Consider the following 27,804-nt stretch of genomic DNA (forward strand, 5'->3'; position numbering starts at 1 on the left):
GTAAAGCTGCTCATAAAATCACTGTGTTATTTGGATTACTTCAGTGTTGGTGACCTTTTATTATTCAGCTTCTTGGCTGCTCATTTAAATGAACAAGGCTCTAATGATTTTGTGTTTTTATTGGTTCATTTCCTTTAAAAGCTATAAAGGAAAATAAATTTTTCTCACAATAAAATCCTTTCATCAGAATGGGAACTTGGAAGAGAACAATGCATCTTATTGTTAACACAGTGTGATCTTTTCACAGTATTAGAGAATGCTTCATTTATGTGACAGTGCTGGAATGGAAATTCTTCATTCTGGACAGTTCTGTAAAGTTCAAGCTGTTTCTGGTCAAGAGAAGATGCAGCAGTGAATCCTCTCTGCTTTGTGTGGGGGGAAGGCTGCTCTTAATGCTCCTTAAGGTCCCTCCTCAGCCATTTCAGGGGAAGTAGCTACAAATATGGTGATAATTTGTTCATATCACCAATTTCAGTGAAAGAATAGCAGGGAAAACCATCTTTGGTTAAATAAATAAATGAAAGCAGAATAGCCTGGTGCGGGGGGAAGCCTTAAGTTGCATTAATTTAGATTGATGATAGTGGTGTTTCTAAAAATTTACAGCTAGGGTGCTCAAAGTGCAAGGTTGGTTGGTGGGAGGGTGATTTCTCTGCAGTTGCAGGAAGTCTGGAGTTGTAAATGTGTCAGACCTACATACTGAGCTGTGCCAAAGTGGTGTGAGACGTGGGAGTCTTGTGTAATTATTTTATTTACAGCTTATGTTGATTTACAACTACTGCTGTTTGTTGCATTTTGAATGGATTATGAAAACTATGATTGCATTCTTATGTCTGTAACTATTGCTGTGTGTTACAAAACGAGTGCCCTTTGAACCTCTGAGAGTTCAGAGAAGCTGCTGAGGTTAAGCTGGGTATTTTGGGATGAGTGTGCAGTAACATGGGAATACTTTTGTTTTCATTCCAGACCCTGAAGCGGCAGAGCCAGCTGGCACTCTATTTCTTTAACACCATTCTGGCCCACGGGGACCTACGAAACAACAGACTGAACCAGCTTTCAGTCAACCTCTGGAATCTTGCTCAGAAGCATGGCTTTGCTGACACCAAGACTATGGTAAGGGAGGGAGACAGATAATGCTCAGAGGTTTTAGTTCTTAGTATCTTTTTCCACTCTTTATTTGAGAAAAGGTAACATTTTCTTGATCTGAAATACTTCATCTCTTTACAAGCTACTATCTTAAAAGAAATCAAATTATCTTAAACCCTCAACTTATTTTTTGAAATCCTTCCTAATAAACAAGCAGCTTCTCTTATTTCAAGTGGACTGCATCTTTCTAGCATTTTAATATTAGTATGACAAGCATTAAGGAACCTGAAAGTGTTGGTTGTTATTAACGTTTTGTTCAGTACAGAAAAGTAGCTTTAAGAGAAATACTGTATTTTTATTTTGTGGAGGAACTGCCTGGTGAAAGCTTGCAAAGTGGCATTTGAGAGCCTTTAAGAAACATATACAGGATAATGAGCTCTGGAATAAGCAATGCCAAGTGCTCCCAAAGCCAGTGAAGTTTAGGGAAAATGCTGAGACTGGTTAAAACCTCTTCACAAAGATGGCTATGAAATGAGAAGAGACACTGAAAATCCCCAAATACCTTTCTTTTCAAACCTAGGTGAAAACCCTAGAATACATCAAGAGGCGGAGCAAACAGCCTGAAATGAGTCATTTCACAGACCTGGCCCTTCGGCTTCCTCTGCAGTCCAGGACCTGACGAGAGCCTCTTCCAGGGGGCCACCTGCACAAGGGAGCATGGAACCAAGGCCACAAATCACTGATCCACATTCTGACTGCAAGGAGCTCAGTGTATTTACTTTCCTTAGTAAACATTTACTAAGAGACACATTTGCTTGGGCACAGTAAAGGTAAAACTGTTCTGAGTGCAATAATTTAACCTGAGTTTCCAGTTTTACCATAGTATTGTTATTTTAAATGCTGATTTACATTCAGTAAACAGTATTTTGAACTTCTATGGTAGCAAAAGCCTTTTTTGAGATCTAACCTGTTGTAATTTTAACAAAAAAGGAAGATGATCTGTACAAATGAGTTTGCAGCCTCAAAACTTCATCCCTCTTGCAGAACAATCTTTCTCCTCTGCAGAAAGCAGCATTTCAATATATTAGTCAGACTAAGTTGTCTCTCTGCTTTGGGATGCTGCCAGCATTTCTCTGGCTGGTTCCAGTAGCAGAGAAAAATGGCTGAGGTGTTAACTGTTCTAATTTCTACAATACATTTTCACAGACATGTTTATGTTTTCATTTTAGTCCAGTGGTGTTTTGTAAAATGGAAGGAATCTTTAAGTGCTGCAAAGGAAAATGGAAATTATGCAAAGTCCTCTATATTTGCAAAGTATACTAACTATCACTGAATAAAACAATTAGCAGTTCATCTGTGTGTTCTGGGGGAGTTTCTTTGTGTATACAAATCTATCACCTTACCCTTGTGGAATTTAGTTACCTGTACTGTTTTATTTCTAATAAAATTTCCCTCTCACCACTTCTGCCCTATGGTAAGGAACCATGTTGAGACCTTGTATCTATTGCTACTTTTGCTTAGTGTTTTTTTTGTCTTGCCAGGCAGGTAGCTGAGGGCTTGGATTCAGCATTTGTTTCAAACCAGATGAGAAAATGGAACCTCAACTCTGAATTTTAGTAGAATGAGCCAAAACTGAGAAGGGGTAGTGGTAGCTGGTGCTGAACACTGAGAGCAAAACAGCCTCACACTGAGGTAGTGGTGGTTTTAAATGACATTTAAAAGGGGATGGTTTTCTCAAAGTTTACACCCTGCAGGGAAGAGCATCTCCCTCTTCCCAGATATGGGAATGGATTCATGGCAGCCCCTTAAGATGGATAATTTTCAGTTCCTCTCAGGAGTTGCCCAAAATGCATCAGAACCAAGTGCTGTTTTAAGTGCGTTTCCTGCTGGAGGCAGATGCTTTCAGGTAGAGCAATCCATTGTAGAAGTCTGTTGTGGAAAGTGAGGCTCTCTTAAATGTAAAAGTTCTGTGGTGCTACACTCCAAAATGCTTATAACTTTCATTTTTAGGTAACAGCTGCTGATTGAAAATCCAACTGCCAAGGCACAGTTCAAATATAGAGGATGTTCGATGCTATCCATTATTATAAAGATGATGTTAGATTTTTAAGAACTCCTTTCTGAGTTAGAAGTCTGCCCTCATCCAATTTGAGGGCACACCACTAGTGTGTCTACAATTAAAGCACCATCATTTTGTACCACTGAGTGTAAAAAAAGTGAAGATTTTACAGAAGAATAAAATCCTTTTGAATCACTTAAGATACAAATAAAATCAAGTTTATTAAATCAGCATTTAAAAAAAAATTACTGAATTTTAACTAATTGCAAGCATGGCACATATCTTCAGTCTTTGAAGGAGGCTGGCTCTTGCCTTGCAGAACAAACATGATAAAGGTTTCAGAAACTTACTGTTTGGATGAAGGGAGGACCCAGCTCCACTGGTATATGTAGCTGAAAACTTGTACTTCAAGTACCTCATAAATGAAATTTCTTCAGCATTTTGTTATTTTATTTCACGTAAAAAGAAATTTCACTCTTTTTATTACTTCCGAGTTTTAATCTTCAAATTTTATGGATCTAGATGCATATTTGTCTATGTATACTTTTTTGTTGGCAGTAGGCTGAAATCCAAGACCAATTCCTCTATGTTGCTTCAAGTCCATTGCTTTATCAAACTCCATCTTCAGTGCCTGCTGTAACTTCTCCTCCCCTTCCTTGTTCAGAGCCATGTTTGGTTTGTTTGTAGTTGCTGAGGGAGTTTGGATAGGCACAGAACCCTTTTTAAAGCCACCCATCAGTCTAAAAAACTTCATTTGTTCCGCAGAACTTCCAAAAGCAGCTGTACTCCACTGTCCAAGCTTCATATCCTGTGAGGCAAAACAAAGTTAACACTAAAATTAAGAAACACCAAGACTAAGGAAGACAATTTCTGGCTGTGACCATGAGAACAGAACCAGCTACGAAAGCCTGACAGGGTGACAGAGGTGGAAGCTGTTATTCCATGGGCAGCACCTCTCGAGGGATGTGGTAAAAGACTGACCTAACTCTGCCTGAGTGCACCTTCATTAGCATTTCTGGCCATTTAACCTGGAGACAGGGGTTAATGTGCTTTGAGAATCTCCTTTCCCTCTGTCCTTAGCAATCTTGGCTTTCTGCTCTCTCTTTACCCAGCCCCAAGAGCCAGACAGCATCTCTTATTCTAAGAAAACTGTCAGACCTAATCCTCTTTCACTGTCACTTGGTAAGGTTATCTTTTCTGCCTGGTTTGGGAGCTGCTGTTTTCAGCAGTGTCTCATTAGTTGTGGGCACTGCTCAATCTGGCTTACAAACTTTAAGTCATATTTGCATTCTCATCCCACTAATTACCACTAATATTGCAAGGGTGCAAAACCAGAGGGCCTCCTCTATCCAACAGGACCAAGTCTAATTCTCTTAAAGCCTCCCCTCCCTTGCAGTTTGCTGTGTTCTTTGTATTTACTGCATTTGCATTTTAACTGTACCCTGAACTAGTTCACCCCTTCAGGATTCTTCTTCTGTCCGCAGATTCTGGCTCCTTTCTGTGGAGGCAATGTCCAGCTAAAATGAGATTTCAGCTGTTTGTGGAAAACCCCAGATACACCATAGGATTTACCAAGTTCATGAACTTTTGGCTTACCTAAGAACAGGCTTCATTATTAAAGGGTGTATTTGACTCCTGAGTTAGAGCTATGTAGTAATTTATAAATATTTTTTTGGAGAATTTCTACTCAGAATTTTTTTCTTTAAAATTGGGCATGATACTAAATGGCAGAATGTATGATTATTAATTAAATAGACTAAGCTGGCTACATCAAAGGAAAAAAAAAGTGAATTCAGTGGTAAATTTATGTCAGCCTGAAATCCTTCCAACAGAACAGTCTGCATGAAGCAGTCATTCTCCAGCAGACAGCCAACATGACACACAGCACCCTGCACAATTGCAGGCAAGCTGCAGCAGGGGTTTTTAAGGTAAAAAAATGCAAGGCTGGAGTATCATTCACTGTCACAGGAGAATACCTGGTATTGGAAGAAAGCCACCCACAACACTTCAGCCTTTTGACCTTGCACAAAGGGAAGTTGCTGTACAAGCCCAGTGTGTGACACAGATACTTGCACACATGCAGATACACACAAGACACAGATAAATAAATTTAAGTCCTCCCTTTGCAATGGGAGACATCTGCACAGATGCAAATATAATTATGGCTTGTCAAAACTCTGTTTGTAAGTGAGCTCCTGGCAGGCACTACACACAGATTTGCTGAAGCATTTCCAGCTCACTCTTTGTGGAGCTGATGAATTAGTTTTCACAGCTTCCACTCTTCTGCATACAACTAAACAGAGACAGATCAGTGCCAGAGAACTGAGATCTCCTGCCAAGGATGTCATTTTTCTCAATGGTTTCAGAGAATATTAGACAGTTGCAGTTCCAGAGCTCCACAGACTCCCTCCCACTATGTTAGATCTACAGAAGTTGTTTCTGGCATTTGTTTGAGGCATATTCCAGCTTTCTAGGCATTCTGGCAGTCCTGCAAAACAACAAAAGCCTGAATTTCTAGCAAAGCTCTCTCTCCACCTCAATCTTCTTACCCCTGGCTAAGCACTGCTGCAGGTTTCCACTGCCTTCCTGTGAATCTGTCAGGAGCCAGGCTGAGCAGGATGCAAAAGTAAAGAATCAGGAATCACCTTCCAAAGAGGAGGAGGAAAGATGCAGAAGCCATGAGAGGACTGACTCTAAATATCACACACGTATTGCCATCCCCTTTAGCTTTCCACGTGTGTCCCTGTTGCTGAGTGTATGCTAAGTCTTGCAGGTCAGAAACTGGACACACTTCAGTGACTGCTGCACCCACAGCCCAAACATTTCTGGTATTTCACAGTGAGCAGAAAATGCTTCTGTAGCAATTTTTGATGGCTCATTCTCCAGAGGAACCAGAGAAAATGTTGCTTTTGAGGACTGATGATGGGAATTAGAGGAGTGCACAATGCCAAGGAGTTCACTGCTCAGCTCTCACACTCCTGGCATTGTACCAACCTGTTCTAAAGCGTGACCTGAAATCTGCACTCAGAGGGACACTGCTGTACCTGAGCCACATACAAAAAAGAGCACAGTGTTTTTGACAGGAACTTGCCCTGGGACACAGTATTTCCATCAGGCTGAGGTCTAAACTCACACATTACCTGTCCCACTTTGGAACTGAAAGCCTTCTTGGTTTTGCCAGATACTCTATCGATTTCCTCTTGCAGGGCCTGCCGCCTCACCTAGCGTGCAGAAAAATGACACATGCAGCATAAGACTCTGTCCTGTGTGTTAAATGACAATTAACTCACAATGAAATAATAAGAGAAAAATAAAATCATTAGTTATCTTCACAATTTTGCAAGGATAATTGAAAGTTGCATGGGATCCTTTTACACACTCAACATGAGGACTGTAATTTTTTCATATATGTTAAGTGAGTGTTTTGCTATATCAGGTAAGTTCTCATTTTCTGACTGCAGGCAACAGCTACACCTGAAATACCAACACTGATGAGAGGCAAAGAAATGTGCATTTAACTGAATAAGTTACTTTGTTCTGACATTGACTGGAGCTGTACATTTTGGACTTAACCCACCTGTAAAGCACATTTTAGGGAAATCCAGACATAGATAAGCAAAAAAGTATCAATTCCTACATTAATTGCTGACTTGCTTTAGGTCTTACCCAGTCAAAGCATACCTTGTCTATGCTAATTTCATCACAGTTTCCTTTCTTCTCCTGCACAATAATTACACCATCTAGAGGTTCCTGTAAAACAGGAAAAATCATTTTATCATTATTTTTATGCATTCTGGTTAAATGGAATTTACACAGCTCTTACCACAAAAGTAGTTAAAACACCAAGCAATCATTAGTACTTTTCTAGGGCAAGACAAAATAGTCAGATCTAAGATGAAAATGCCAATTAAATCTGTGTATTCCTATGAAAAAAACCTCACAGAGATCTTTTTCTTTTAATCAAGATAAATGATTTTTAGATTTATTAAAAGGGACCTGCCAACAACACTGGCACACATGGTAATGTTTGCAGGCAGAGTAATTTCAAATTAAATCATTCTGTAAAAGCTTAAATTTATACTTGAAGAAAGGCACAGAGAGAGTGAAAGTTAAATTAGAAACTGGAGGTAAAATAAATCAAGGTGTCTCTGAAACAAATAGACAAAAGCCATCAAGAGGCAGCTGCACTGTGCTCCCTTGTGGGTGATGGTCCCAGGGAGCTCCAGTCTGGAGGGAGCACAGGATACACACATGAACTGTCCCCTACAATGGCAGCAAAGAGCACAAAATTCCACATTAGAGAGCAAGGAACAGGGAGCTGATGGAAGAGACAGAGCAGCTCCAGAAGGAATGGACGGGCTGGATGGCAGGAGGTAAATCTGGGCAGTCCACGTGAACCAGACCTGACCACACTTCCACTGAGTGCAGCCCTTCTGCAGCTTCTGCTCCCAGTGACTGACGTGCCTAAACCACTGCCCCCAGCCCTTCTCTTCCAATTTTGTAATTAGGAGAAGCTTTTTGGACATCCAGAATAACAGGGTAAGTAATAAGGCTGGGATAGTGGTAAATGAGAGCCATAAGCTTTAGACCAGCCTGGAAAAAGTGGCCAAAGGGAAGATCTATTGATACAGCTAACATAATAAACCAAGCATGAAACAGCCAGGGAAATGACAAGGAAAAGATTTGTAACATACTTCTGTCAGCAGAACCTGCTGTTACCTTTTTGAGGCTTTAGTTATATTAAAAGCCATCAATGATTTACCTCATTTTCCAAAGCTACCTTTTATACCCTGCTTTCACACACACACAAGTACATGCACGATTAAAAATGCGAGAACACTGCAGGAAGGAGAGCTCCTGCTCTTGGATGAAATGAAGAAACCAAAAACAACCCCCAATTTGCTTCTGGATGGCCTGGTACTGTCTTTTCAGATCTATTACAACAAGCAGGAAAACTGTCCTGACAGGATTTTGCAAACAACTGCAGCATATTTTTTTTCTTTTTAGCCAGAAGGAGGGAGCACCCCCATCCCTGCTAATTCCCAGCACAGTGCTGACCTGCTGAGGGCTCCTGAGTGGAAAAAACTACCCCGTGGAGGTGTGCCAAACTTCCTCCAACTTCATGGAAAAGGAGCACATTCACAGGTGGTAGGGTTATGCTGCTGCTGGCAAACAACATCAAAGCAGTAAACTGAGTCCTCACTCCTCCTCACTCTGCTGATGACTGCAGTGGCATCCAATGGGAAAAACACCAGTCACTGATATTAAGTGGCTATCACTCCACATTGTCTTTAAAATTTGCTCTTTCACTTGCTGGGCAAGCCCAATAGAGGATTTTCCAAAGGCATCCAGAGCATTTGACATGCTGTAGAACAAAGTTTCAGGACTATGGCACAGTTAAATGCACAGTATAAGCCATTTATTAGTGCAGTGTCTTTTGGCCTGGCAGGAACTGGAACTTGATAGAACTGATTAACTCAGACTTCTCAATCTTCAGATTTTCTTTTGAGTAGTTTATCATTAAAGGAGCTGCCTATGGGAAAGAGGAATGAAACAAGCATCACCCTATTCCCTTTTTAACAGTTTGCAAGGTATTTGCTGTGGTTCCCATATTAACTGGTCATGAAAGTTTACATGGCATTGCAGGGCTTATCTTGCCTCTACACAATGTAAGCAGCTGCAAAATACAAATAATGTCCAACAATCTCAAAAAGGCAATGTCAATTTAATTAGAAAATATATCCAGCAATAAAACCACCTTGTCCTTTTGAAAGGTCAAAAGGAGAAATCCAACTTGAAAGCCCCAACCATCTGCTCCCCCCAAGACTGATAAGCATACACAGTGCCCTCACAAACCCCTGGGAAAAAAGCCTGTATCTGTGTCTCCACATTAATCTGTATTTCATTATCAGCACTACACACCAGACAGCTGCCAGGTTTCCACAGAACTTGAGGAAACTGCATTTGAGTGCATGACAAAGCAAAGCACACCAAAGCACACAAAGTCTGCTCTACCCTTAGCTTACACAAGTCTTCCATGATACCTTCTAAACTAGTGCTGGAGGTTTAAATAAGCCAAGCATTCAAAATTCACAGAAAGGAACTGGAGTGCAGCTTCCCATTACCTACAGAAACAAAAACAACCTCCTAGTGACTTGCAATGTGCTGTTTTCAAAGTTAAGTTTAAACAGCAAAAAATACAGATAGATACCTATTGATTTTCTGAGCATCTCACAGCTTATTTCCCAATGATATCAACAGAAGTTGGGAATGTAGGTACTAAATTTTGGCACCTTAGCTTGAAAACATGACTTTGATCAGATAAAGAAAAAACATCTGTATTTCAAATATTTCATCAGTTCCTCCTCATGTTCATTTTACCTCAGAAATGGTAAGTACTGCAAGACTCTGGGATGGGATTTCCTTTACCAGTCAGGACACAATCCCAGTTACCCTCAGTTACAATTTACACAGTTCTTACATCTATTTATTTTCTTGCATAGATTTATTGTTTTAATTAAAACTGTGTGTTTAGGTTTTTCTATCAGAATTTATATTTCAATGCTCTTGGTCCAGTCTACACTTGGGACTTTGAAGTTTTGCTGGAATTAGTCAACAGGTTTTGGTTTTCCCCTTTGTTTCTAACATTACACAACTCCAGCACTGACAGCAGCAAAGCTTGAGGGAAGTCTAATAAACAGAAGAACTCCTGCTGCCACAGTTACCACCTGCCCAGGGTAAATGACAAAGTATTAAACTCTTGTTTTACGAAGAGTGTTGCCACACTGCTAAGAGCATCAGGACATTTATGACTGCACAAACCCACTTTTTGGGCCAACAGCTGCTGCTAGGTGTAATATTTACATTTTCCCAACTGAGACACGAGGTGATTCCAGCAGCAGGCACCAATGCTTCCCCACTGTCACAGCTCAGCTGCAGCACGGTGTGACACAGCTCAGGCTGTGTCTGATCCCTGTGTGGGCCCTTCACTCAGAGCTGCACTGGATGATGCTCGTGGGTCCCTTCCAGCCCAGGATGTTCTGAGCCCTGTGAGCTGTGACACGCTCAAACACATCAACTGATCCTGTCTCCAGCACCCCGAGAGGCCCTCACTCACCTCAGTGGTACAGACAGGCACAGCAGCCTGCAAAGCAGAGAATGCCCAAAAGGCTTTCCATTCCTTCAGGTCTTTCCATTCCTTCACCCTCCAGCAGGAGGGTGCAAAGCTGCCCTCCTCTCTACAACTTACCAGTGACCCATTCCATGGGGATTCTGTCTTGATCTTTTCTGCATCTGCTTTTGAACCTGGTGCTTCAGCAAAGTCCTGTGGTGGCACTTTTCCCCCTTTTTTCCTTTTTCTGTCACACTGCACAGGATTACTATTGCATAATGTCCCATCTACAGTGTCCCCTCTAACACACTGAGCTCGCTCCATTTCACTCTTTCTCTTCTTTTTGTTGTTTTCTAGTAGTATTTTTTTGCTTTTAGCGGCACCGTCATGGTTTAAAGAAACTTTGGAATATGTTGTTTCCTTCTCCCTTTTCTTCTTTTTCTTCTTACTGACTTCATTATTATCCTTGAAATTCTTCCTGTGTTTCTTTCCACTCAGCTCTTCTTCCTCAAGCTCAACCTCTTGCTGTGCTGGGCGATACATATCAAGAAAGCTGTAACTGTAGTCTGGGTTATCTTCTTCACAGGCTGAAGAAGAAATATCTTTTCTTTTCTTCTTCTTCTCTTTGATAGTCCCAAATTTTTTAATTTTGTCCTCTTTCTCTCTGCTTGTCAATGAATGTTCCCAGGAATTATGCTTCTTCCTTTTTCTGGAATCACTTAAAGCAGTGAGGCTACCAGGATCATGATGCATGTTGTACTGATAGAAGTCAGACTTATCATTCTTTTTCTTCTTCTTTCTTCTCACATAACTCTCCTCATCATTCCAGGCATTATCTGTGTCACTGTTTTTACCCATGAAAACTGTTTCTTGGGACAGGTATTTGTGGGTGTTTTTATAAACTTTTGAAGATTGCTTTTGTTCACTGTCGTGGATGTCCTCTAATGAATAACTGCCTTTCCTCTTCCTTTTCTTTTTTACCTCACCATCTAATTCCAAATCCAAAGCAGTTTTCTTGCTCTTTTTTTTAAAAGGCAATTCATTTTTCTTAGTACCATCTTCATGATGATTTGAAAGCTCCATGTCACTACTCTCACTATTCTCCAAGGAGAAATGACACTGGACTTTTTTTTTCTTCTTTTTGAGTATTTTAATTTGTTCCTCTGACTCTTCTTGAAGTCGTAAATCCACAGGACCTTTTATATTCACAAAGCTTTCTAAATGAGCTGCTCTGAGAAATTCAGAGCTGACTTTCTTCTTCTCTTTCTTGTTATTCTTTGGTTGCAATTTGTGTGAACATTTATCTTTTAAATTTTCCTTTTTCTTTTTCTTTTTTTTCTTGAGATGGTCATTGTCCTCAGTTCTAATGACAGTCTGAACATCTTCCTCAATTTCAATTATAGTCTTCACCTTTTTCTTTTTCTGCACAGGATCCTCATGAAATTCTTTTCTCTTTTTCTTTCTTATCATTCTAAAAAAGGAAATGAAGATGTTAGTGAACTGCTTCAAAGAGATGATGCAAGTCCTAATCTACTTGGTCTTCCTTTATTCTGGAACCATTCCTTCTCTCCCATTGTCCCTGACACTCTTTTCTAATTATGGTCTGCTTTCCATGATGGGGAACCAGAACAAGCTAACAGAAAATACAGAAAATATAGTTTACTGGGGTGATTCTTTTCATCATGTTGTCTGGTGTACCTTGTCCTACTTAGATTGCAAGGTTCTGTTTGTTTCACAGCAACAGAGCATAATGTCTTCACAGAAACACCTAAAAAATCTCCCCAATACCATATCCTTGTGTATATATAAATACAATTAGAGTGGTTTTCCAGAAACCTGTGACTTTCCACTTAACCCTGAACTTCACTTTGGTGCCCACTCAGCATTACAAGATCCTTCCAAAGCATCTTAATTATTACCTTGAATTTGCTTCTACCTGCGATTTCTTATCTTTCCTCTCCGTTTCTTTTCTCAGGACACTTACGCCAATGAGCTGCTGACAACAGAGAAGCCTTTAGCACCCACTTGCCGAGAAACTCAATTATTCCTACTTGCTTTGCAGTAACCAACACACAAGATGCCAACAGGGCACCCTGTTAAATGCCCGTAAAGACCATCCGGTCCAGCAGAGCCCCTCAGCCCGGGCCTGCCGCCCCTCAGCCCGTCCCCGCCGGGGCTGTGGCGGCCCCGGGCTCCCCGCGCCCACCCACGGGCAGCGCACCGCGGGCAGGGGGCGTCAGCTCCGCACCCCGGCAGCGCCCGCCTCGGCCCCGCCGCCACCGCATCCCGTGCGGGCCGTGCCGAGGGGAGGAGAGGCTGAGGGGAGGCTGTGCTGGGGCCATGCTGAGGGGAGGCCGTGCCGGGCCGGGGCCGTGCCACACTGAGGGGAGGCCGGGCCGTGCTGAGGCCGGGCCGTGCTGAGGGGAGGCCGTGCCGGGCCGTGCTGAGGGGAAGACGTGCCGAGCCGTGCTGAGGGGAGGAGAGGCTGAGGGGAGGCCGTGCCGGGCCGTGCTGAGGGGAGGAGAGGCTGAGGGGAGGCCGTGCCGCGGCCGTGCCGGGGCCGTTCCGCGCTCACCTCACGCGCCCACGTGCAGCGCCCGCCGCCCCGGAAGGGCTCGCGCCGCCCCGCCCCGCCCCGCGCGGGCGCTGCCGGAGCCGTTGCCGGGGCAACGCGCGGGCGCGGCCATGGCGGCGGGCGGGCGGCGGCGCGGGCACCGCGCAGGTGGGAGCGCCGGGCCCGCTCCGCTCCGAGCCCGCTCCGCTCCGAGCTCCCGAGCAGGGCTCCCGCTCCGAGCCCCCGGGCAGGGCTCCCGCGCTGTCCTCGGGCCCTCGGGGTCCCTCCGGCCGACCCTGAGGCCGCCCCTCCCCGCTGGGCGCCCGCTGCTCTCAGCGCGCCCACAGCCGCCCCACAGCGCGCCCACAGCCGCCCCTCTCCCCACCAGGGCCACGAGCGTTTGTGCTCGTGGGCGTTTTGCTGCTTTTATTGCCATAACCCCCGCCAGACACGCACCGTGTGTGTGTTTGTGCTGCACCCAGCGTGTTGGAGAGTTCAGGGTCTCTGGTTTGCCTGGCTGTGCCCTGTGCCTTGTGCTTGGGGCTGTCCTGTAACGCGGTTCGATATTACCTTGGGAAAGCAGAGAGGCGGCTGTGGCACTGCTGGTACAAAAGCTAAATGAATACAAAACATCCCTCACAGCACCACTCTTAAGAGCAAAGCCCCCTGGGTTCTCCCAAACTCTGAGAACACTGAGGTTGGGAGGCTGGGAGACCAGCACTACATGGGGTTCTCTTAGTTCAGTACTTCCTAATGCCTAAAGTTGGCATTTTGCATTAAAATGGCCATTTTCACCGTACGAGTAAGGTTGATTTTTCGAACTCAAGACACTTGTAGTGCTTGTAGATTTGGTGATGCCATTAAACCTGGCTGTAATGGTGGAGCTGAGCCTGCTGGGTTTGGCTCTGAGTGCCTGTACTGTGGAATCTGTAGGTTTTCTCATTCAAGTTCATTGTCTCGGTCCTTTATTTTTCCCATCCTGAGTCACTCAGTCATCTTTGAGGGTCATGTACTGCCTTTAGTTTGTTGGGTTTTTTGTTTGTTCCTGTAGGTTTATTTGTTGCCTTTTTTTTTTTTTTTTTAAGTGGAGACAGTAATAATTAGCAACCTCCGTGGGATTTAATTTCTTATAGAAGAATCCACTATGAAAAGTAGTCTTGTCTACTAGTAAAAACGATAGTTAATTCTATGCCAGCATGTGCATTTTATTTATGTTGAAATATTTTCAGTGATTATTTTGGTTAAAAACCTTTTTCCCAAAAAAAAGTTCTTTTGTCAGTGAGAACCTTGCATGTGACTTAAAGCTTGAGAGAGGCATGACAAGTCTCCAAAGTTCTTGCTTGTTTTAAAATGTTAGATTTCATGTTAAACAAATATTTGTTGCATATTAACTTCTGTTCTTCCAAGCCTAAATAAATCCCTTTAAAAATAATGTTGGTTTAGGAGGAAAATAAATATTTTTTTAGGGTCTCCTGGTAAATGTTGAGTATTTTTTTACTTTTAGGGCATGAAGCAGGACACACTAAACTTTTGGATGTTCATAAGACAAAAGAAGATCCTGAGTCAAAACATGAATCAGTGAGTGCAGTTCAAGTAAAAAATCTGCATAGAGATGGATTTTAAGTATTTTAAACAACTAAATGTGCAAATTTGGTACTCACAGGGTAGCCTCATTCATAAAATGAAAACAAAACTTATTTTTCAGGCAAGTTCTTTGAACCAATAAATGTAATATTTCAAATAATTGCTTGTATTTAGAGCAACTTGGGTAATGCTAACAAGAAAAGTTTATTTTCTTTAAAAGGCGAATGTCAGTACTTCTGAACAATATGAAAGAGATACTTAAACTTCTGACTGGAAAATACTGATTCAGAAAATGCTACCAGTATTAGTTTCCAAATAATTACTATTTCTTACAATGGATAAAATATTTTAAAAATTGTGATATCTCACCATGTTCTGCAAAAAGGAATCCTATACCTCCTGTTAGGTTTGGATGATTTTACTGTGCTGGAAACTGCAGAAGTTTTTAAAGAGCATTTACATATTGTCAAGTGTTCAGAAAATACATAAATAATATAATATTTGAATTAGAAGTTATAATGCCATAATTTTAATTGACCTTACAATTTTTTTCAGTTGGATTGGTTTCTGTGTTTTTGTCTAGTCTGTTGGGGTATTTAGACAGGATACATTTTTTTTGAACAGGTGCTTTTGGAAGATGAAATTCCTACACAGAAATTGCACAAAATTCCTCTGGATCAACTTTTTTCTGACCCTTCAGCCCTGTATCTGCTTCCTGTGCTCGGGGAAGTCCCCTCTGGAGAGCCCCCTGATCCAAAGAATTGTAAGTAGGAGTACATTGTCTTGAACCCTGCTGGGATTTTTTCTTGCATATGGCAAGGGTTTGTAATTTATTTAATTTAGAGTGTTAACAACAACACTTTTGCGTGTGTGCAATTTGCATGGTTAGGCCTCTGGTCTGAAAACAGAGCCAGCTTGGCCAGTTGGTCAATGGAAAAAATACCAAATTGTGCTTTACAAGCCAATAGCATTGACTAGCTACAGTAGTTCTGTGCTCTTCTAAATAAGTGACTTTTTATTTAGCCACTTAAATCAGAAATGGCAGGCATTTCTACCTCTGATCTAATAATGCAGAACTAGGATCAATAGACTAAGTAGACAATTGAATTTGAAAATTGCTGTCAAAATACTCTCTACTCATCTGATTACAGATTAAAATGGAAACAGCTCTGAAGTTTTGCTCTTCCACTTTTATCAATTCCTGTACTTTATAATAAATTTACCAAGCAGCCATGTGTTTTTATTAAGCATTTTAGCCCTTCATTTTGCCTTCTCTTCAATTAATTCTTGCTCATTAGGAATTCTTGTGCAAGTCAGAAGTAGTGTTACCCTTGGCTTTTATATAAATAATGTTCTCCCAGTAAAGAGCATTTTCTGGTAGTATATGAACCAGTTAAACGTATACAGCTGAGAATAAATTCAGTGTTTGAGCTGTGTTGCCAGAAGAGAACACTCCTATGACTTAATCTTTGCTGATCACACCAAAACCTGAATAATTCCTGAGTGGGGAGAGGTGCCAGCCCAGACAGGCTGAGAGGGGATGGGTTGGGTGTATGGAGTCATCTTAAAATCGCTGAAGATCTGGCAAGTATGAAGCAATTACCACAAAGAAATCACAGCACCACTAAAATATAACCTATGGCTTTTGCTCTGTCTAGAAATTCAGTTTTATGACTAACTCTGATGATGCAGATTGTAAAGGGCATGAGATACCAGAGTGGTCTAACTGCACCATCACTGAGTCCAGGACAGGCTCATTTTTTCCTGTCAGGGTAAATTAATTCACAGAGCTTTTCACTTCTGTGACTAAACTGCTTCACTTAAAGGTAAATCTGACATCTCTGAGGCACACTGAGTTTGCAGTGTTGGTGCACCTTTAGTTTGAAGTTTAAAGTTTGTGTTGTGTTGGCTGAGAAGTGAAGACAGACCAGTGCTGTATCTGAAGGGAAGGAATCTGCTCTGTCCAAGCATTGACAAAATGACTGGCATTGACTTTATGATATCTAATGGCTGTGATTTTGTGAAATCCAAGTGCTCAACAGTATGTGCAGGCTGTCCTGTTTTGCTCAGGTTCTCCTCAGGAATATTTGGAGTTTTACATATTCCCAGTGCTCTTACCCGGACTGGCTGCGCTTCTGCAGGAGGCAGAGAAGGAGAATTGTTTTGAGGTTAGTTTGCAGTTTTCATTTCAAATCACTGGCAGGAAGTTACAGCCTTTTATTTCAGAGGCAGTGCTTTTTTAAATTTGGTCTTTTGCAAGAAAACCAACCACAATAATATGATATATCATGAGTTGTTTTGGATCTGGTTTTAAATGTTATTTTCTCCAGTAATTCAGAACAGATTACATTCTATACAAACCTTGTCATCATGACAATCTCTAGCTCCCTCCAAATCCTCCTTGAATATCTGATTGTATCTACCCTAAATGTGTTGTGTTTTAGAGGAAAAAATCTTCCTTTCAGATTAATCCATTTCACTCATTTGATGGTGCTGTACAGAACTTGAATTTTACTTTGTGACTCAATTATTTTTTGCTGATTCTGGCATTGTATTAGAGATAAATTCTCTATTTTAGTTTGTGTTTCTCTGTGAATTCTATTTGACTGGAACACAGGGTATCCAGCATGAATAACCTTTTAAAAATGCAGATGTAAAAATAATTGTTCGCTGCATGTATGTTTATACATTTATTTTCAGTGTATATCTAGAGAGACATTCCACATTGTCTGTAGGGAATGCTTGAAAACCCCCTAGAACTGGTGCAAAATAAAGCATAAATACATTCCTCAGTGCATCACTGCAACCTAGGAGAGCCCCAGCAATAGCTTAGGTACTGGGGGCTGGGGGGATTCCCATCATTTCTGCTCTTTTCTCAAACCATGGCAGTTTGAATTTCAGATCCAAACCTGTACATTTAATACCAGTTATTTCAAGTTTTTCTCAGTCTTCACAAAACCTGTGTGTCTATAAACTGATGGATTTACATGTGTGTATATGTATCTATGAACTGTGATGAATACAGGTGAAATAGGAAAATGGTTCATTTACATGACATCTGTCATTCCTGTCATCACATTTATATTACCTAGACAAGAACAAATTGAACATATATATTATCCATCACACTTTTAATAAATTCTATATTGATTTTTTTTTTTGGAAGCATGTATCCTTTAGGAGAAAGGCATGTCCTACAAGTGGTTTAAAATACAGGCTTTGATAGATGTTACCTATTTCTGAAGGCAATAAAACATAAATACAAAGATATTTTAAAAGTACTAAAGTTCTTAGAAATATTTCAGTTTCAAACTCAGAACAAATCTAAGGTTACTTTGTCTATTTTTAATCTGAAAAATTTTGCAGATCTTCGGTGGTGTATATATATTAGAAAGTGTGTGTGCTGAAAATGGATTTTGTATGGGTCTGTGTGCTACTTTGTAGAAAACTACTAAAAGCAATTATTTTCTAATGTATGGAATCTTGATAAAAATAAATGCAGCTTATAAAAAACACACTTATGTGGGAAGATGCCCTGCTACTGAGGAGCCAAGCTTAGGAAAGCAAGCTGATGTCAGGTGATAGTTTTCCACTGTGACTCATTTCTTCCTCCTTTTGAACAATCACTAGGAAAACAATAGCTCTTTATGCTTGCCATATAATTGAATATTTGTGTTCTTTTCCATTGCTGTCCAGGTGCTTGTACTTGCACATTGTTTCCTTATCTGACATAAATTTGTTTCGTTTTTAGTTTAGATTTAGATTTTTAGTTTAGTTTAATTTGGTAAGAAATGTGTTGTTCAGTGTGGATTTGGAGGGAAAAAACCCCAACTTGCTATAATTTGTGTTAAAATAGCTAAAGAATTAACTTGAACTGAATTTTAGGATCAAAAGCAGAGTCCCTAGAAGCCCAAAGCAGGAACAGGGAGAAAGGATCTTGTGATAAACACATTGGAATACAGCTTCCACAAATAAGAGGACAACAAAGATTCAAAAGATTCATGGAATTCATGAGACAACAGGACATGAAGAAGATTGATTGTGATTAAACTAACTGAAATCATGAAGGATGAGAAAAGAATACTGGTTTTGAATTCTGGCTAGACATGAGTGATTAAAGCCTGTAAAGGGCAGTTGTACAGAATAATGCAGTGGAAGATAAATGGAAGAAGGAAAGGAGGAATACTCAGAGTGACTGCAATCAATGTTGGATGAGCCTGGGAGAAGAGAGAGGGAATGGTGAGAGAGGATGAAGAGTGGGATTTTGATGAGAGGGACTAAAGGTTTTTATGTTTTGAAAGGAAATTAAGATAAATGAGAAGAGAAGGAAAAGTTAAATAGGAGAGGTTTTGAGCAATTGAAATTGTGTTAAGGAAGATCAGATGCTGGGGTCAACAGAGGAACTCAAGGAAGAGACCAGAGCAGCTGCATCCATGTGTGGAAAGGAAGAATTGTACAATCACATGGGAAAGTCAGGCAAGGGAAATGGTTGTGCTGGAAGCAGGGATTTGTGTAGGAAAGAGCTTTTTTGAAAGGTGATAAAGAAACATAACAATTTACACATTTAATTTAAAATAAGCTCTCTTGCATTATGTGATGCATACAAAAAATCTGAAAAGCTAAAGCCTGGAAAAACCATCAGCTGATAGATATATGTGTAATCTTCAAACTGACATAAATATGAGAACAGTCTGCAGAAGCTTCATTTTAAAATTAGAGATGAAAGAAACCTATTAGGTTGCCCAGTGTATTCCCTCACTGATTTTTTTTCCTACCATAAGTTCTCCTGTGTTTTATCCCATCTGCTGTCAAATGCCTACGGGGAAAGACTATTTTCTTACATCTTTTCTCTCATGAGAACTGACTAATGCACTCATTTTTTCAGCATTAAACTGAACAATGTATAAATGTTTTTATTAGAATAACTCTGACTTTTCTTTCTAGTTAGCTATCACAGAAGGAGGGAGCTGTATCAGGCTCTATAATGGAATATATTATATTTAAAATTATGATAGCTCAGGGAAAGGGAATGGAAGAAGGTTTCCTAATGACTTTGCCATCTTCTGATCACCAGTATATTTTCATGATTATTACCAAGCACATCACATTTAAAACGAAAAATGGAAAATGAATTCTGAATATAAACAGTTTATAAACACATCTGCAGGTTAACAATGTACATTGTACAGATATTTCCTGTTTTTTATCCGGATTCATGCAGCATAGGAGGAATGTGTCAAAGACAGGTCAATTTATGTAATTTTTTCCCTTCATAAATGTTGACTGCTGTGCAACTAATGATTTAATTCACTAGCAAAATAAACTGTTTCCTGGCAAAGAAAATAAAATAAAAAAATATTCAGCTTGATTGAATTCCTCTCTGCTAAGTTCACTGCCTCTAACAAGGATAAAACAAGATGAATTTGATTCCTTTGGTGATGACTGTTTTGACAACCCTCTTCTGATCGTTTTTTCCCATTGTAAAGGAAAAGCAATTTACTTAAAACAGATTAAATTACAACTTCTAGATTAAATTGAATTTTGTTGTCAGAGTGTAGAATTTATTCTCTGAAACAATTCCCTAAGTAATGGGACCCATTTTTATCCTGTGATTGAGAATAGCTTGCTTACAGATTCTGTGCAAGTCAAGATTTGTCCATTTAACATCTGAAGTGACTGATAGAAAGCTCTGCAGTGAAGGTGTTGGTCTCTTAAAAGTTTAGGTGTTTGGCTTCTTGGAGTAGCATTTGGTATTAGCATAAGTGTGAAAATTGCACAAGGAGCTTTGTTTCTTCCCAGCCAAGCACTTTATGGAGCCCCACCTGAACCCCAAAGCTTTGGTTGTCACAAAACAGATCATAAAGGCACATATGGCTCAGGATTAATATTTGTTTTATGATGATCTTATCCTCTGTTCTCCTGCTTCTTTTTTTTTTTTTTTTTTTTTTTTTTTTTTTTTTTTTTTTTTTGCTTTTTTTTTTTGCTTTTTTTTTCCCTCCCTGTTGGAGTCTTACGATTTCTGCCAAGGGTAAGAAGATTCTCTTAGAAAATTAAAAGCTTTCCTGGGTATCCTCTAGGAGTGCCCTGCAGTCCAGCACTGAAGTTCACCCTTGTCATCCTCCAGCTACATGACAGCCCTGTGTTCTTCCCTGGGCAGTCAGCACCTCACACAATGTTCCTCTTCCACCTCACCTGTGGCTGACCCCCAAATTATGACATATACCATGAACTGAAAGAATTGTGCTATGTAGAGTATTTTTCCTGCCTCTCAGTTCACATCTGAGGATAATGCATAGAACAAAGTCATTTTCATGCATTTGATTTTCAATTACATGTTTCTTGTGTTTTCCTTAGCAAGTGGTAGTAGTAACTTCTTACATCTTAATCAAGACTTAGCCTCTTTTGTGACATTAAGCAGTTTCAAAATAAGCATTTGGCCAGTGTGAATTGTTTTCCTAAGAAGCAATTAATACATCTGAATCTCCTGTTTGACAGGGTAAGTGTTGGGATGGGAGCTCAGCTTGCTTTAGCTCAGTGGCTGCTGTTGTGATGAAGTACTTGGTGGCTCAGTTTCTTTTAGGGTTCACTCTGGCTGTGTGCATCCAAACACATCTCATGTCACAGGGGTTCTGGAGGTACTGATCAAGCTCTTCCAAGATCTCTCTGGTTCCAACCAGAACTCCATGTTCTATTCTCCACATTATGGTTACTGTGATATGGTTACTGTGATGTGGTTTGTGATAAGCAGAATTAGCACCTTTACATTCAATCTGTTAAAATGGAATGTGGAGAGGAAATCCTTTTAAAAAAAAGGATTTCCTAATCCATTCTGGCTTTATCAAAATTCAGCTGGCTGTGGTACTGGCTGCATGAATCCCTGAGGATAACCTGCTGCAAAACATTTTGCAGAATTCTCTTTGTTGGTTAAGATTGAGAGCTGGGAGCAAAGGGCACAAATGTTTTGCTGTGAAGGTGAAGGTTTTGAACTTTTTACCTGGTTCTCTGTAATGTCCCTGGTTTCTGTGGCTGTGGACAGACAAAAGCCTTCCTTTGGTTTTGCCTTCCCTCTGGACCACCCAGCAGATGATTTGGTCAGAGCAGCCATACAATACTTGCCTGTGTGTATTCACATCTCCAAGCTGCTTCCATGCAGGAGAAAACAATATCCAATCAATGTTCCTTCTGTGTTGTGGAAGAAATGAAGTATTTTGAGTATGGTAATAGAGCTTCAAACAAAATGGCAAGGAACTTGCAACATATTTTCATGTATGAATGAGTTCTGTTAATTTCTTCACAATGACATTGCCACTTAGAGCACCATTCAGAGATCTTTGTTCTAGATATTGCAGCAAATATCAAGATAATATATGTAGAATTTTCTCACTCATCATTTGTTTTGAAATAATTACACAAAATTTCAAAAATTTTGGCTGAGCTATTGACTGTTGGCAGTAGCAATAAAGAGTAGACAGAGTAATGTACTGTATATTTTATTTAATAAAAGCAATCAATTTAACTTAAACATATGATCAGTCCAAAGATAATAAATAATTTGAAATTATCTTTTATCTTTAGGGAAAAAGAACCAAATTTATTCCCTCTGATTTCCTAACTGAGTGGTTATACAAGTAAGTTCATCATGTTTTTTGCTACTAAGTATGTTCAGTGATTCCAAGGCGCTAATTTGCAAATTGAATATCTGAAATTTAAATTAATATGAGTTGTTTTCTTTTTTCTTTAGCAACAATCCAAAGAAGAAAGATGAGTCATTCACAGAATTGTTTTCCATTCCTTTTGTTAAGGACTGGCTAAAGGACCAGTAAGTTATTGCAGTACTCAAAATAATCTTTTCTCCTTTATTCTTTTGCCCCTGCTACCCCAAAAAAGTAATTGAGCCTCAATGTGTTACATGTGCCCTCAAAAATGCCCTTTACTGTGTGCAACAAAGAACTATGTGATAGTTTCTAACTTCCTAGTGTATTACTTACAAGGTATTTTGTACCAGAATTGTTCACAAATAAATTAGTTTTGAATTCCTAAACATTTTAATTGTAGAATGCAGGACATTTGAATAGTCTGGTAGTATTATGAACATATTTGTACTGAGTAAAGCAATATTTTCAGTGCTGCTTCCTCCTGTGGAAATCTTCAAGAGTATAGTCAAGAAATTCTTCTCTGTGTGGAAGCAGCTGCTTTGAAAATACCTGTAACAATCCTTGGTGTCAGGATGCATTTCTGCAGACTTAATGAGAATTTAATGACTTCATGAGAAATGAACATTAGTTTTTGGCAGCCTCAATCATATTTTCCTTGTTATCTTTGTAGAACCAAGCAGCACAATATTTTTGAAAGAAATGCTACTGTCCTTGAGACTGCATTTACTTTAAAATATGGCTGCTGTGTGAGAAAAGCAAAGGTTTAGTCCATAGTGAGGGAATAAGAAACTAACAGAGGTCAGATTTTAAAGAAAATGTTCAATTTGAAAATTTAACTGGAATCTGGATTGGTAATTGGTGAAAACATGGATAGTATAATACCTTTGTAGATATATTTACTTTGTTACATGATGTAAGTGAAATTGAGCTTTTTTGAATTGTTGACCTGTGACACTTGGAACCTTGAGACACCAAAGGAGCAAGAGGAAAGCTCCTTATCACAGGGCTTTGTGGATGAGCTGACACTTGTGTCAGAGGGGTTAACACTGATTCCCTGAGAGGTGGTCAGAGCGTGCAGGACATTTCTGCAGAGCCCTTTGGAGAATGATCCATTTCATCTCACCTCTGATGCCTTCAGCCATCCTGCTGTCCTGCCACTGCTGTGCAGCCTCTGGTGGGACACATCTGTTCCGTTCTGTCAAACACAGCTCTTGCCAACAAAATGCCCCTTTAATGCTGTGGTTTGGTGCTTTGTAAAGTGAGCATGAATTTCTTAAGCACACAGGAGAGCCCCGACCCAATCACTTCCATGGGTGGCCTTTCCCTCACCAAATATCAATCAGTGCAAAACCAGCACATCCAGTAAGGCAGTTTTGATAGCATGGGTTTGTGAGGATGAATGTTTGTGCCAAAGATAAAATCTCTTAAGATCAGAGTTTTACAAATGTTTCTTTTGGAGGTAAAGCTGAACAAAAGGTTCCCTGCTCTCTCCTGTTTTTCACCCCAGCCTGATTGTAGGCACCTAATACCCCCTTGTCTGTTTGGTTGGGTGCTTGATTATTCTGATCAGGGCCCTACTCTGAGTTAGGAATCTCTCTGCCAAAATGTGTGAGGAGGGTTTGTACAGCTATTTAAAACATCATTTCTCTGGTCTGCTTCACCTTGGAGAGTGGCAAACCTGTGTATTGGCACCAACAAAGGATTTAAATGAAGGGCTCAGGGCAAGGTGAATACAACAAATGAGCTGCTAAGACAGAGAGGTGGTGGCAGGAACTGCTTAACTCAGCTTTGCCAACAGGAGAAATACACTGTGGAATCACAGCCTGAATGACTCATAGCTTCTGTTAGCAGTGGTGCTCCTAAATAACGACGTGACAGCTCCACAAGGACACTGGAGTGTCAGAGTCCTGCTTAAGTTGATACACTTCATCTTCAATCCTCTAAACAAGCAGGCCCTTAAAATAATAATTATTGAAATTATTACTAAATAACTACTTTTAGTGAGCTTATCCTAAAATTCCAGTTTTAAAAAGTGCTGCTTCTGAAGTAAATATTATTAGAGCAAAGTGAAATGCTGCAATATTAAATAAGAATAAAAAGAAGAGAATTTATTATTATGTCCTGGATATGTCATAAATATTTTATGATTATATCCTTCCAGCTATCACACTTAAAATGTAATTGATTCTATGCTTTTTATTGTCATTTCCATTTCTATTTTTAAAGGAGTTTTCATTTTTTTAACAGGATTAAGAATATATGAGACAATATACTAAAAAGTGCTGGTCAAATTTTGATGGGAAACATCCTTATGCCAACTGTTTAGATGGGTTTATCAGTGCCAAGCAGTCTTAACACTTAAAAAAAAAAACCCAACAAAAAACACCAAAACAAGAAAACCCCAGAGGAATATTGTTCTATGTTTTGTTCTATCAGAAATACAGCTTTATTTTAATATATTCCATACTTGAGTATGACTTTTTTGGCTCTCCTCCAGTGCCTCCAGTTTCTTCTTTGAAGCTCATTTTTTTTAAGAATAGTCAAAGCCACAGTCTTATGAGCTTCACTTTCTGTGCAATGCGTTTCTAAATGAGATCTTGCAGCCTACTTTTCCCTAATAAGGAGACCTAAATGCTGCACTGGATTTCAGAATTTTAAATGCAAACCTTGTACCTTCAAAACCTGCTGAAGGAGCTTGTAAAATTCAGATTTGTTACCAGCTTTAGTGTAATAATTGCTGTGACATCTTAGCAGAGGTACCTTGTTTTCCACTGAGTTCTGTGTGTTACCAATAGCGCTGACAAAATATTCCATCCCTTGGGAACCTTCAATTCCCCAAGCAGATTTCAAAAGCAATAAAAGGAGCAGCTCCAGTGCTGACTGGTAATCTCCATATCCCATGCCAGGCATTTCTGTGGCCTTGAAGGACACACAGGGCAGGAAGGTGGGGTTGGAACACAAAACCAGCACAGTTTGTGGGGCACTTGCTGAGACACAAACTGATGGAGCTGTTCCCCCACTCGAGGCTGCTGATAGAACCAAGGAAAGGAAACAGAGCTATGAATGTTTTGTAATCCTGTAAATGTGCTAATGAGCACCACATTGCCTTTTGTCAGCATTTTCCAGAGGTGTTTCTGGTTGAACAGCACTGAAGCTGGCTTGCAAGTAACCAAGCTCTGTGTACTGAATCGGGGCCAGGGGAAGTCAGGGAGCTCTGATTATGCTCTGATCCCTCTGAAATTTTACTTTTCTGGCATAGACTGTCTGAGCAACATGGCAGCATCATTTCCTAGCCTTCTTTAGCATATTAATAAAAGAAATATGAAGAACCCCATAAAACACTGTTCCCCTGCTTTGAAAAAGTGATATCATAAAAGTCTGTCATGTAAATTTAATATTATGACAGCACTGTTCAATGTAACCCTCAACCTTACATCCAGAGTGGTATATGGTGTATGCACCTATGTTAGGAACAAGCATAAGTATTTCCTGGCTTTTGAAGTTCAGATAAAAAATAATTCACAAATTTTTTTTTCATCTGCATTTCTTCCTTTTTTATTAGAGATATTTACTTCCTACCCAGTTCAGAAGGACACATTTCCTGGTTTAATCCATCTGTGTATACCAAAACAAGTGTACAGACACAGAGAAAATAACTTTATCATGGCTTTACTGAAGTGGGCAGCTAAGATATAAACAACTACTAAATTTGGAGCAGTGGCTTTTTGCCAGATGTCTATATACACATAAATACCCATTGATTATTTTTTTCTCCCTCCCACAGATATTTTAATTGGGTGAAGCCTGCTGGTCTCAGCTGCCTTTACAGTTGACTTCATTGTCAGCTCTCAGATGGCCAATAGGGGTAATTTTGCATGGGTGACTGATTTTTTTTCTTTCCATAATATGCCCAGTTCCTACAGGCTGTGCTTTCTGCACACTGCCATATTTCATTGGTTTGTGTCTAAACCAGCCATGTTTGGAATATGCTTGATTTGCCTTATATTTTCTTCTTTAATTTTCTTTAATAATTTGAGCTTTAAGTAACATTTTATTGTAATAATGAAAAGTACATCTCCTTGGATATTATTCTGTGTGTTTCCATGTAAAAATTGCCATTCAACTAATGTGGCAGAATACAAGTTAACAAAGGAGAATTTTTTTACTTAAAAACTGTGTGTTGAAAGACTGCAGAAATTTTCTGTGTAAAATATTTATATTTTGTAATGGTGCTCTGTGGGGTTGAAGGTTTTATGTCTGTAATATCTGATGCATTAAAAAATGCTTTAATTTATGTAAAGGTTGTCAAAATGGCAATGAGAAAACTGTAAACTTATAAGTGCTTTGTGACATCTTCCTGATGTTGCTGATGGAGCACTGAAGGGAGTTTTTCATGTTTTCAGCATGCAAAGTCTGACCCGAAGTACACAAACATAGATGGAAATTTTCCCGTTTCCATGCGTGGCCTTTGGAATCGTTCCATGTTTGGTTTCCTTCAGTCCAGGCCCACAAACACTCTCAGAGACTGCATAAATATTGGTCCTACCCGAGAGAAAGCTGAGGCAATGCTTTGTGACTTCCAAAATATGTAGCAAGTATGCAAACACAGGAGAGCTGAGCTGGAGCATTGAAATGGGCACGTCCTCCCAAGGAGAGCGTGTGGAGGCAAGAAATCCACTTTAATTTTCAGACAGAACTGAAGACAAAAGATTCTTGCTCTGCTGTTTTTTGGCATGTTCTCATTACAAAGACTTCTTGCTGTGCTTCCTCTAATTCCTCTGACATTCTTGTTACCATCACCTGTTCTGCTTCAGTCTCCTGTTGGTTACATGACTCTGCCTCCCCACATAACAACTTTCTTATGTTAGTTCCACACTGTCTTGTCTTTTTATCTTGCCTTTTCTTCATTATAAATAGATAAGCAAGTATATAAATAGTTGCTATGTGTTTAACAGTTGAATGCATATTATCACTATGGTCACTTTGCTAACACTCTCAAATGTATTTATAATATTTTTTTAAATTCAATTCACTATTGACAGTATAAAAGAACTTTTATTTGGACAAGATGATAGAGAAGCAGAGTTGTAGTTAGCAGGAGTCTCACTTCAGGATGTCTACTTGGTTGCAGTTCCTCTTTTAAGAAGTTGAAATTTGGTTATTCCCACATTTACAATCCTTCAAAAATGTACTCTCCATATAATGCACTAAAATGTTTTCTTGTATATTGTAAGGGGTTTTTTCTCAAATACTAATAATCTTGTTCTAGTGTATTTAGATTGTTGCAAAAGAAAACTAGTGATTAGGAATTTATTTCAGACTATGGAATAGTTGTATTAATACTGAAAATGTCACGAAGAAAGGTCTCAGTTCACACTCTGTTTGACCTGTGAAAATGTTCCAGGGTATTTTTGTCAAGTGGCTGTGGGAATAATTCCCTGGAAAGCTGAGAGGCTCATACAGTGCCTGTGTAATATTTGATCAATATGTGTAATTGATTTTAAATACCAGGTCAGATGAATCAGTCCTTCAGTGTCTGATTGCTTATGAACCATCATTTTCCTGCTTTTTGGGTAAATGACCTTAGTATTATTTATAAGCAGAGACTTTTGAGGTATTTATTTTGAATCAAAACAATACTTTATTGCACACTTTTGGAGATCTGGATAGGCATGTAAAAAAGATCCAAAGAAGGCAGCAGTTGCTGTAGTGTTTCTAGATTCTAAGAAATAATGCAAATATGAAAGATAAATACTTG

At 39.8% G+C, this 27,804-nt stretch overlaps 3 protein-coding genes across 4 annotated transcripts in view; 2 read left to right on the forward strand and 1 right to left on the reverse strand.

Moving 5' to 3' along the window:
• The window catches only part of VPS35L (VPS35 endosomal protein sorting factor like), a 43,573-nt gene extending 41,137 nt beyond the window's left edge, over positions 1-2,436 (forward strand). The window contains exons 30-31 of the mRNA XM_063414679.1: positions 964-1,110; positions 1,664-2,436. Of these exons, the coding sequence (XP_063270749.1) occupies positions 964-1,110; positions 1,664-1,762 (246 nt within the window). The 3' untranslated portion in view covers positions 1,763-2,436. The remainder of the gene's footprint in view (positions 1-963; positions 1,111-1,663) is intronic.
• A 902-nt stretch (positions 2,437-3,338) lies between these two features.
• KNOP1 (lysine rich nucleolar protein 1) lies at positions 3,339-12,883 on the reverse strand. Of its 2 annotated transcripts, none has more exons than XM_063414692.1 (5): positions 12,829-12,883; positions 10,392-11,724; positions 6,824-6,892; positions 6,283-6,363; positions 3,339-3,950 (listed from the first exon to the last, which is right to left on the reverse strand). In XM_063414692.1, the coding sequence occupies exons 2-5, from the start codon at positions 11,721-11,723 to the stop codon at positions 3,639-3,641; spliced, it is 1,794 nt and encodes a 597-aa protein (XP_063270762.1). In that variant the 5' UTR covers position 11,724; positions 12,829-12,883; the 3' UTR covers positions 3,339-3,638. The 2 variants fall into 2 exon arrangements, with proteins under 2 accessions (XP_063270762.1, XP_063270761.1); XM_063414691.1 differs by lacking the exon at positions 12,829-12,883 and adding an exon at positions 12,173-12,801.
• Positions 12,785-27,804, forward strand: part of IQCK (IQ motif containing K) — a gene marked incomplete at its 5' end in the record, with an annotated part of 36,603 nt that continues 21,583 nt past the window's right edge. The window contains 6 exons of the mRNA XM_063414780.1: positions 12,785-13,412; positions 14,312-14,385; positions 15,016-15,154; positions 16,462-16,559; positions 21,967-22,019; positions 22,133-22,210. Coding sequence (XP_063270850.1) covers positions 12,785-13,412; positions 14,312-14,385; positions 15,016-15,154; positions 16,462-16,559; positions 21,967-22,019; positions 22,133-22,210 — 1,070 coding nt within the window. The remainder of the gene's footprint in view (positions 13,413-14,311; positions 14,386-15,015; positions 15,155-16,461; positions 16,560-21,966; positions 22,020-22,132; positions 22,211-27,804) is intronic.

Source organism: Prinia subflava, chromosome 17, assembly GCF_021018805.1.
Source record: "Prinia subflava isolate CZ2003 ecotype Zambia chromosome 17, Cam_Psub_1.2, whole genome shotgun sequence".
NCBI lineage: Eukaryota > Metazoa > Chordata > Aves > Passeriformes > Cisticolidae > Prinia > Prinia subflava.